Source organism: Tachyglossus aculeatus, chromosome 5, assembly GCF_015852505.1.
Source record: "Tachyglossus aculeatus isolate mTacAcu1 chromosome 5, mTacAcu1.pri, whole genome shotgun sequence".
In the NCBI taxonomy this organism is placed as follows: domain Eukaryota; kingdom Metazoa; phylum Chordata; class Mammalia; order Monotremata; family Tachyglossidae; genus Tachyglossus; species Tachyglossus aculeatus.
Window position 1 is genome coordinate 7,182,151 of NC_052070.1, and position 12,286 is coordinate 7,194,436.

General features: G+C 42.3%; 1 protein-coding gene across 2 annotated transcripts in view; it reads right to left on the reverse strand.

Moving 5' to 3' along the window:
* The window catches only part of GFPT1 (glutamine--fructose-6-phosphate transaminase 1), a 173,714-nt gene that overhangs the window by 109,472 nt on the left and 51,956 nt on the right, over positions 1 to 12,286 (reverse strand). For both annotated transcript variants that reach the window (XM_038746851.1, XM_038746852.1), the window contains exon 5: positions 2,693 to 2,751. In XM_038746851.1, the coding sequence (XP_038602779.1) occupies positions 2,693 to 2,751 (59 nt within the window). The remainder of the gene's footprint in view (positions 1 to 2,692; positions 2,752 to 12,286) is intronic.

A 12,286-nucleotide genomic window follows, 5' to 3' on the forward strand; every position in this document is an offset into this window, starting at 1 on the left:
AGGCCTGTACTAAGCGCCTGGGAGAGCCCCATGCAGAGCTGGAAGCCATTCATTCATTCATTCAATCGTATTTATTGAGCACTTACTGTGGGCAGAGCACCGGACTAATCCCGGCTCCACCACCTGCCTGCTGTGTGACCTCGGATAAGTCATTTCACCTCTCTGGGCCTCAGTTATCTCCTCTGGAAAATGGGGATCGAGACCTTCGTCATTATTATTATTACCGTGTGCAGAGGCCTGTACTAAGCGCTTGGGAGAGCCCCATGCAGAGTTGGTAGCCATTCATTCATTCATTCAATCGTATTGATTGAGCACTTACTGTGGGCAGAGCACCGGACTAATCCCGGCTCCGCCACCTGCCTCCTGTGTGACCTCGGATAAGTCATTTCACTTCTCTGGGCCTCAGTTATCTCCTCTGGAAAATGGGGATCGAGACCATCATCATTATTATTATTATTATTATTACCTTGTGCAGAGGCCTGTACTAAGCGCCTGGGAGAGCCCCATGCAGAGTTGGTAGCCATTCATTCATTCATTCAATCGTATTTATTGAGCACTTACTGTGGGCAGAGCACCGGACTAATCCCGGCTCCACCGCCTGCCTGCTGTGTGACCTCGGATAAGTCACTTCACTTCTCTGGGCCTCAGTTATCTCCTCTGGAAAATGGGGATCGAGACCATCATCATTATTATTGTGTGCAGAGGCCTGTACTAAGCGCCTGGGAGAGCCCCGTGCAGAGCTGGTAGCCATTCATTCATTCATTCAATCGTATTTATTGAGCACTTACTGTGAGCCCACTGTTGGGTAGGGACCGTCTCTATATGTTGCCAATTTGTACTTCCCAAGCGCTTAGTACAGTGCTCTGCACATAGTAAGCGCTCAATAAATACGATTGATGATGATTCAATCGTATTTATTGAGCACTTACTGTGGGCAGAGCACCGGACTAATCCCGGCTCCGCCGCCTGCCTGCTGTGTGACCTCGGATAAGTCATTTCACTTCTCTGGGCCTCAGTTATTTCCTCTGGAAAATGGGGATCACGACCATGGGTCCCACCTCATTAGTTTGTATCCATCCCAGCGCTTAGTACAGTGCCTGGCACATAGTAAGCCCATAAACCTCTTGACTGAAGGCTTGTTGTGGGCGGGGAATGTGCCTGCTAATTCTGTTGTATTGTGCTCGCCTGAGCGCTTAGTACAGTACTCTGCACATAACAATAATAACAATAATAATAATAATTATTATGATTGTATCTGTTAAGCACCTACTATGTGCCAAGCACTGTTCTAAGCGCATAGTAGACTTCTAGACTGTGAGCCCACTGTTGGGTAGGGACCGTCTCTATATGTTGCCAGCTTGTACTTCCCATGCGCTTAGTACAGTGCTCTGCACACAGTAAGCGCTCAATAAATACGATTGATTGATAGTATGCGCTCAATAAATACCATTAATTGACTGATGACTGCTGAAATTTAATTGCCACCCTCTGGTCTGTGAGTTCTTCCTCTAGAATATAAGCCCGCTGTGGGCGGGGAGTGTGTTTGTGATATTGCCATGATGTACTCTCCCAAGCGCTTAGTACAGTGCTCTGCACCTAGTAAGTGCTCAATAAACACCATTAATTGACTGATGACTGCTGAAATTTAATTTCCACCCTCTGGACTGGGAGTTCTTCCTCTAGAATATAAGCCCGTTGTGGGCGGGGAGTGTGTTTGTGATACTGCCATGATGTACTCTCCCAAGCGCTTAGTACAGTGCTCTGCACACAGTAAGCGCTCAATAAATACCATTAATTGACTGATGACTGCTAAAATTTAATTTCCACCCTCTGGTCTGTGAGCTCTTCCTCTAGAATATAAACCCGTTGTGGGCGGGGAGTGTGTTTGTGATATTGCCATGATGTACTCTCCCAAGCGCTTAGTACAGTGCTCTGCACATAGTAAGCGCTCAATAAATACCATTAATTGACTGATGACTGCTGAAATTTAATTTCCACCCTCTGGACTGTTCTTCCTCTAGAATATAAGCTCGCTGTGGGAGGGGAGTGTGTTTGTGATATTGCCGTGTTGTACTCTCCCAAGCGCTTAGTACAGTGCTCTGCACACAGTAAGCACTCAATAAATACCATTAATTGCCTGATGACTGCTGAAATTTAATTTCCACCCTCCGGACTGGGAGTTCTTCCTCTACCCGTTGTGGGCGGGGAGTGTGCTTGTGATACTGCCATGATGTACTCTCCCAAGCGCTTACTACAGTGCTCTGCACATAGTAAGCGCTCAATAAATACCATTAATTGACTGATGACTGCGGAAATTTAATTTTCACCCTCTGGTCTGTGAGTTCTTCCTCTAGAATATAAGCCTGTTGTGGGAGGGGAGTGTGTTTGTGATATTGCCATGATGTACTCTCCCAAGCACTTAGTACAGTGCCCTGCACATAGTAAGCGCTCAATAAATACCATTAATTGACTGATGACTGCTGAAATTTAATAAGCCCTTTGTGGGCGGGGAGTGTGTTCGTGATCCTGCTGTGTTGTCCTCTCCCAAGCGCTTAGTACAGTGCTCGGCACATAGTAAGCGCTCAATAAATACGACAATGAATCCGCTGCCTTCGACTAGCCCTCTTCCCGACTTCTTCGATTGGGAAGTGATTCGAGAGTCAATATTTGGTTTTTTTCCCGATCCCCTTACCAGAAACTTCCTCAAATCTTTGTAGTTGGTGATGATTCCATTGTGAATCACAATAAATTCTAGAGGAGGGAGAGGAAAATGTTAGTAACATATTCAGTAAAAGATTCAGAGTCCAAAAATCACATATAATTCACAGAGCAACTTTGGAAACCGTATCCTAACGACGAGAAAGGGAAACTGAGGCAAATGATGATGATGATGATGGCATTTGTTAAGCGCTTACTATGTGCAAAGCACTGTTCTAAGCGCTGGGGAGGTTACAAGATCATCAGGTTGTCCCACGGGGGGCCCACAATCTTAATCCCCATTTTACAGATGTGGGAACTGAGGCCCAGAGAAGTGAAGTGACTTGCCCAAAGTCACCCAGCTGACAATTGGTGGAGCCGGGATTTGAACCCATGACCTCTGACTCCAAAGCCCGGGCTCTTTCCATTGAGCCACGCTGCTTCCGGGTAGGGACTGTCTCTATATGTTGCCAATTTGGACTTCCCAAGCGCTTAGTACAGTGCTCTGCACATAGTAAGCGCTCAATAAATACGACTGATGAAGACAAAGAGAGCGGGATGGAAACCAGAAGAAAAGGAAGCGCCTAGTACAGTGCTCTGCACACAGTAAATGCTCAATAAATACGACTGAATGAATGACTGGAAGAATGAAGCGTGGCTCAGTGGAAAGAGCTGGGGCTTGGGAGTCGGAGGTCGTGGGTTCAAATCCCGGCTCCGACGCTTGCCGGCTGGGTGGCTTTGGGCAAGTCGCTTCACTTCTCCGGGCCTCAGTTTCCTCATCTGTCAAATGGGGATGAAGACCGTGAGCCCCCCGTGGGACAACCTGATCACCCTGTATCGACCCCAGCGCTTGGCATATAGTAAGCGCTTAATAAATTCCATCGTTATTAGTAGTAAAGAGGGGGAAAAGGTGATAACCGAAAGGAGAAGCAGCGTGGCCTGGTGGAAAAAGCACAGGCCTGGGAGTTGGAGGATCTGGGTTCTAATCTCGCCCTGATCTGCTGTGTGACCTTGCGCAAGTCGCATGATAATAATGACGATGGTATTTGTTAAGCGCTTACGATGTGCAAAGCACTGTTCTAAGCGCTGGGAGGGATATAAGGTGATCAGGGTGTCCCACGTGGGGCTCACAGTCTTCATCCCCATTTTACAGACGAGGTGACTGGGGCTCAGAGAAGTGACTTGCCCGAAGTCACACAGCTGACAAGCAGCGGAGCCGGGATTAGAACCCACGACCTCTCACTCCCAAGCCCGGGCTCTTTCCACTGAGCCATGCTGCTTCTCTGGATAATAATAATAATAATAATAATAATAATACTCTAATAAGTCACTTAACTCCTCTATGCCTCAGTTACCTCATCTGTAAAATGGGGATTAAGACTGTGAGCCCCCGGTGGGAAAACCTGATCACCTTGTAACCTCGCTCTTTCCACTGAGCCATGCTTCTTCTCTGGATAATAATAATAATAATAATAATAATAATAATAATAATATGAATACGCTAAGAAGTCACTTAACTCCTCTGTGCCTCAGTTACCTCATCTGTAAAATGGGGATGAAGACTGTGATCCCCCCCGTGGGACAACCTGATCACTTTGTAACCTCCCCAGCGCTTAGAACAGTGCTTTGCACATAGTAAGCGCTTAATATATGCCATCATCATCATCATTATTATTATTATAGTATTTGTTAAGCATCTACTACGTGCAGAGCACTGAACTAAGCGCTTGGAAGAGTCTTCTTATTATTCAAAATGCAAAGGAAGACGACATAGGGGAAAAAACACGAATAAAAGACACCCAAGATGAGGGAAATAAGAGGTAAAAAAAAAAGGGAGCGAGAAGGAGAGGCAGGAGGAGAGAATGAGATCAATCGTATTTATTGAGCGCCTACTGTGTGCAGAGCACTGTACTAAGCGCTCGGGAAGTACAAGTTGGCAAATGAGAAACAGCTTAATTTGACATTTTTCCTCATCTGGAGAAGTGGCAAAGGAGGGGAGGAAGTGTTAGCCTGCAAACGTTCAGAGGAAGCTAACAGAGTAACGGGTGGATAGTCGCTCCTCAACAGCGTTTGGCACATAGTTGGCGCTTAATAAATACCATTATTACTATTATTATTATTTGCTTGAAGTCTGGGTATTCAACTTATTCACCAAACTGCTCAAAAACAGCTAATATTTACACTTCCTGATGCCACGGAGCCCGGATGAAAAGTGCTGTTTCGATCCATCGTCTTTATTGGGCGCTTACGGTGTGCAAAGCACCGTTCTAAGCGCTTGGGAATACTTCAAGCAAATAATAATAATAGTAATAATGGCATTTATTAAGCGCCGACTATGCGCCAAACGCTGCTGATGAGCGACTATCCACCAGTTACTCTCTTAGCTTCCTCTGAACGTTTGCTGGCTAACACTTCCTCCCCTCCTTCGCCACTTCTCCAGACGAGGAAAAATGTCAAATTCAGCTGTTTCTCATTTGCCAACTTGTACTTCCCGAGCGCTTAGTACAGTGCTCTGCACACAGTAAGCGCTCAATAAATATGATTGATTGATTGATTGATTGGGAGAGGACAATATAAAAACAGACAGACAATTTCCACCGCCTCTGCCGTGTCGATTGATGAACATGACTGACATACCAAGAGCAGGGTTGGGGTTCAAATGTGTTTTGGTTCTTTTTATTTAATAACCGATAAATACCTTTATTACTATTATTATTATTTGCTTGAAGTCTGGGTATTCAACTCATCCAAAGAACTGCTCAAAAATAGCTAATATTTACACTTCCTGACGCCATGGAGCCCTGTTGAAAAGTGCTGTTTCGATCCATCGTCTTTATTGGGTGCTTACTGTGTGCAAAGCACCGTTCTAAGCGCTTGGGAATACTTCAAGCAAATAATAATAATAGTAATAATGGTATTTATTAAGCGCCAACTATGTGCCAAACGCTGTTGATGAGCGACTATCCACCCATTACTCTCTTAGCTTCCTCTGAACGTTTGCAGGCTAACACTTCCTCCCCTCCTTCGCCACTCCTCCAGACGAGGAAAAATGTCAAATTCAGCTGTTTCTCATTTGCCAAATTGTACTTCCCAAGCGCTTAGTACAGTGCTCTGCACACAGTAAGCGCTCAATAAATACGATTGATTGATTGATTGATTGGGAGAGGACAATATAACAACAGACAGACAATTTCCACCGCCTCTGCCGTGTCGATTGATGAACATGACTGACATACCAGGAGCAGGGTTGGGGTTCAAATGTGTTTTGGTTCTTTTTATTTAATAACCGATAAATACCTTTATTACTATTATTATTATTTGCTTGAAGTCTGGGTATTCAACTCATCCAAAGAACTGCTCAAAGATAGCTAATATTTACACTTCCTGACGCCACGGAGCTCTGTTGAAAAGTGCTGTTTCGATCCATCGTCTTTATTGGGCGCTTACTGTGTGCAAAGCACCGTTCTAAGCGCTTGGGAATACTTCAAGCAAATAATAATAGTAATAATGGTATTTATTAAGCGCCAACCATGTGCCAAACGCTGTTGATGAGCGACTATCCACCCATTACTGTCTTAGCTTCCTCTGAACGTTTGCAGGCTAACACTTCTTCCCCTCCTTCGCCACTCCTCCAGACGAGGAAAAATGTCAAATTCAGCTGTTTCTCATTTGCCAACTTGTACTTCCCAAGCGCTTAGTACAGTGCTCTGCACACAGTAAGTGCTCAATAAATATGATTGATTGATTGATTGGGAGAGGACAATATAACAACAGACAGACAATTTCCACCGCCTCTGCCGTGTCGATTGATGAACATGACTGACATACCAGGAGCAGGGTTGGGGTTCAAATGTGTTTTGGTTTTTTTTATTTAATAACCGATAAATACCTTTATTACTATTATTATTATTTGCTTGAAGTCTGGGTATTCAACTCATCCAAAGAACTGCTCAAAAATAGCTAATATTTACACTTCCTGACGCCACGGAGCTCTGTTGAAAAGTGCTGTTTCGATCCATCGTCTTTATTGGGTGCTTACTGTGTGCAAAGCACCGTTCTAAGCGCTTGGGAATACTTCAAGCAAATAATAATAATAGTAATAATGGCATTTATTAAGCGCCAACTATGTGCCAAACGCTGTTGATGAGCGACTATCCACCCATTACTCTCTTAGCTTCCTCTGAACGTTTGCAGGCTAACACTTCCTCCCCTCCTTCGCCACTCCTCCAGACGAGGAAAAATGTCAAATTCAGCTGTTTCTCATTTGCCAACTTGTACTTCCCGAGCGCTTAGTACAGTGCTCTGCACACAGTAAGCGCTCAATAAATACGATTGATTGATTGATTGATTGGGAGAGGACAATATAACAACAGACAGACAATTTCCACCGCCTCTGCCGTGCCGATTGATGAACATGACTGACATACCAGGAGCAGGGTTGGGGTTCAAATGTGTTTTGGTTCTTTTTATTTAATAACCGATAAATACCTTTATTACTATTATTATTATTTGCTTGAAGTCTGGGTATTCAACTCATCCAAAGAACTGCTCAAAAATAGCTAATATTTACACTTCCTGACGCCACGGAGCCCTGTTGAAAAGTGCTGTTTCGATCCATCGTCTTTATTGGGTGCTTACTGTGTGCAAAGCACCGTTCTAAGCGCTTGGGAATACTTCAAGCAAATAATAATAATAGTAATAATGGCATTTATTAAGCACCAACTATGTGCCAAACGCTGTTGATGAGCGACTATCCACCCATTACTCTCTTAGCTTCCTCTGAACGTTTGCAGGCTAACACTTCCTCCCCTCCTTCGCCACTCCTCCAGACGAGGAAAAATGTCAAATTCAGCTGTTTCTCATTTGCCAACTTGTACTTCCCGAGCGCTTAGTACAGTGCTCTGCACACAGTAAGCGCTCAATAAATACGATTGATTGATTGATTGATTGGGAGAGGACAATATAACAACAGACAGACAATTTCCACCGCCTCTGCCGTGCCGATTGATGAACATGACTGACATACCAGGAGCAGGGTTGGGGTTCAAATGTGTTTTGGTTCTTTTTATTTAATAACCGATAAATACCTTTATTACTATTATTATTATTTGCTTGAAGTCTGGGTATTCAACTCATCCAAAGAACTGCTCAAAAATAGCTAATATTTACACTTCCTGACGCCACGGAGCCCTGTTGAAAAGTGCTGTTTCGATCCATTGTCTTTATTGGGCGCTTACTGTGTGCAAAGCACCGTTCTAAGCGCTTGGGAATACTTCAAGCAAATAATAATAATAGTAATAATGGCATTTATTAAGCGCCAACTATGTGCCAAACGCTGTTGATGAGCGACTATCCACCCATTACTCTCTTAGCTTCCTCTGAACGTTTGCAGGCTAACACTTCCTCCCCTCCTTCGCCACTCCTCCAGACGAGGAAAAATGTCAAATTCAGCTGTTTCTCATTTGCCAACTTGTACTTCCCGAGCGCTTAGTACAGTGCTCTGCACACAGTAAGCGCTCAATAAATACGATTGATTGATTGATTGATTGGGAGAGGACAATATAACAACAGACAGACAATTTCCACCGCCTCTGCCGTGCCGATTGATGAACATGACTGACATACCAGGAGCAGGGTTGGGGTTCAAATGTGTTTTGGTTCTTTTTATTTAATAACCGATAAATACCTTTATTACTATTATTATTATTTGCTTGAAGTCTGGGTATTCAACTCATCCAAAGAACTGCTCAAAAATAGCTAATATTTACACTTCCTGACGCCACGGAGCCCTGTTGAAAAGTGCTGTTTCGATCCATCGTCTTTATTGGGTGCTTACTGTGTACAAAGCACCGTTCTAAGCGCTTGGGAATACTTCAAGCAAATAATAATAATAGTAATAATGGCATTTATTAAGCGCCAACTATGTGCCAAACGCTGTTGATGAGCGACTATCCACCCATTACTCTCTTAGCTTCCTCTGAACGTTTGCAGGCTAACACTTCCTCCCCTCCTTCGCCACTCCTCCAGACGAGGAAAAATGTCAAATTCAGCTGTTTCTCATTTGCCAACTTGTACTTCCCGAGTGCTTAGTACAGTGCTCTGCACACAGTAAGCACTCAATAAATATGATTGATTGATTGATTGATTGGGAGAGGACAATATAACAACAGACAGACAATTTCCACCGCCTCTGCCGTGTCGATTGATGAACATGACTGACATACCAGGAGCAGGGTTGGGGTTCAAATGTGTTTTGGTTCTTTTTATTTAATAACCGATAAATACCTTTATTACTATTATTATTATTTGCTTGAAGTCTGGGTATTCAACTCATCCAAAGAACTGCTCAAAAATAGCTAATATTTACACTTCCTGACGCCACGGAGCTCTGTTGAAAAGTGCTGTTTCGATCCATCGTCTTTATTGGGCGCTTACTGTGTGCAAAGCACCGTTCTAAGCGCTTGGGAATACTTCAAGCAAATAATAATAATAGTAATAATGGTATTTATTAAGCGCCGACTATGTGCCAAACGCTGCTGATGAGCGACTATCCACCCGTTACTCTCTTAGCTTCCTCTGAACGTTTGCAGGCTAACACTTCCTCCCCTCCTTCGCCACTCCTCCAGACGAGGAAATAGTCAAATTCAGCTGTTTCTCATTTGCCAAACTGTACTTCCCAAGCGCTTAGTACAGTGCTCTGCACACAGTAAGCGCTCAATAAATACGACTGATTGATTGATTATATAACAACAGACAGACAATTTCCACCCACTCTGCCGTGTCAATTGCCGAGCGTGACTTCGCTGGTGGGCTCACAGAGAAGCAGTATGGCTCAGTGGAAAGAGCCCGGGCTCTGGAGTCAGAGGTCGTGGGTTCGAATCCTTGCTCCGCCACAAGTCTGCTGTGTGACCTTAGGCAAGTCACTTAACTTCTCTGAGCCTCAGTTACCTCATCTGGAAAATGGGGATGAAGACTGTGAGCCCCCCAAGGGACAACCTCATTACCTTGTTTCCTCTCCCCAGCGCTTAGAACAGTGCTTTGCACAAAGTAAGCGCTTAAATGCCATTATTATTATTATTATTATATACCAGGAGCTGGGTCGGGGATTATTATTATTAATCAGTCAATCAATCAATCATATTTATTGAGCGCTTACTATGTGCAGAGCACTGTACTAAGCGCTTGGGAAGTACAAATTGACAACATATAGAGACAGTCCCTACCCAACAGGTATTATTATTATTATTATTATTATTATTATTATTATTATTATATACCAGGAGCTGGGTCGGGGTTCAAATGCGTTGTGTTTTGTTTTTTTTAATTAATAACCGATGGAGAAAAGGGAACAGACTTATGAACAATGGAAACTAAACGACAATGGGTGCAGAATCAGTTGCTAAAAGAGACGCGGGCCAAACAGCAACAGGCAAAACACGGCTTTCGTCAAAAGTCACGCACTTCAAAGGTGGGGGACGATATGCACCTGAAAATGTTGTTTTTCAATCAATCAATCGTATTTATTGAGCGCTTCCTGTGTGCCGAGCACTGTACTAAGCGCTTGGGAAGTACAAGTCGGCAACATGGAGTCGGCAACAAGGTTGTGAGGGGGAAGGGAGAAGGAAATGGTACTGTACTAAGCGCTTGGGAAGTCCAAGTTGGCAACATAGAGAGACGGTCCCTACCCAACAGCTGGCTCACAGTCTAACAGGGGGAGACAGAGAACAAAACCAAATATACTAACAAAATAAAATAAATAGAATAGATATGGACAAGTAAAATAAATAAATAAATAATGACACACGGACACACACACACAAAAAGACCCATCTTGTCCCACCCAACCAAAAATCAATCAACCAATCACTGGTATTTATCGACTGCTAGTATCTACCCCAGCGCTTAGTACAGTGCCGGGCATCATCATCAATCGTATTTATTGAGCGCTTACTATGTGCAGAGCACTGTACTAAGCGCTTGGAAAGTACAAATTGGCAACATATAGAGACGGTCCCTACCCAACAGTGGGCTCACAGTCTAAAAGACGGGCATAGAGTAAACACCTAACAAATACCACAATTATTATTAGAGAAGTAGTGAGGCCTAGTGGATAGAACCCGGGCCTGGAAGCCAGAAGGACCTGGGTTCTAATCCCGGCCCTGCCACTCATCAATCAATCAATCGTACTGATTGAGCGCTTACTGTGTGCAGAGCACTGTACAAAGCGCTTATAATAATGACATTTATTAAGCGCTTACTATGTGCAAAGCACTGTTCTAAGCGCTGGGGAGGTTACAAGGTGATCAGGTTGTCCCACGGGGGGCTCACAGTCTTAATCCCCATTTTACAGATGAGGTAACTGAGGCACAGAGAAGTGAAGTGACTTGCCCAAAGTCACACAGCTGACAATTGGTACAATTCGAAACCATGACCTCTGACTCCAAAGCCCGGGCTTTCTCCACTGACCCACGCTGCTTGGTGTGCTGTGTGACCTTGGGCAAGTCACTTCATTTCCCTGGGCCTCCGTTTCCTCATCTGGAAAATGGGGATGAAGACTCTGAGCCCAAAGTGGGACAGGGACTGTCCAACCTTATGACCCTGTATCTACTCCAGCTTCTAGAACAGTGCTTGGCACGTAGTAAGCGCTTAACAAGTACCATAGTTATCACTATAATATTAAAATAAATATTACTATAATTATTAAAGCATTATAACAAGTACCAGAATTATCACTCTATTAAAATAATTATTATAGCATTATAACAAGTACCATAATTATCACTATATTAAAATAATTATTACGATAATTATTATAGCATTATAACAAGTCCCATATTTATCACTACTAAAATAATTATTACTCTAATTATTATAGTATTATAATAAGTCCCATAATTATCCCTCTATTAAAATAATTATTACTATAATTATTATAGCATTATAACAAGTCCCAGAATTATCACTCTATTACAATAATTATTACTATAATTATTATAGCATTATAACAAGTCCCACGATTATCACTCTATTAGAATAATCATTACTATAATTATTATAGCATTAGAACAAGTCCCAGAATTATCACTCTATTAAAATAATTATTACTATAATTATTATGGCATTATAACAAGTCCCAGAATTATCACTCTATTAAACTAATTGTTACTATAATTACTATAGCATTATAACAAGTCCCATATTTATCACTATTAAAATAATTATTACTATAATTATTATAGCATTATAACAAGTCCCATAATTATCACTCTATTAAAATAATTATGGCTATAATTATTATAGCATTATAACAAGTACCATAATTATCACTCTATTAAAATAATTATTACTATAATTATTATAGCCTTAGAACAAGTCCCGTAATTATCACTCTATTAAAATAATTATTACTATAGTTATTATAGCATTATAACAAGTACTATATTACTTGTATATATTGTATACTTGCACTATATTACTAATATATCACTATATCATAATAATTATTACTATAATTCTAATAGCATTATAAAACATGAAATAAAATAGAAAGTGAACTGATTAAAGGTTTTTTTTTTTTTAGTCACTTCAT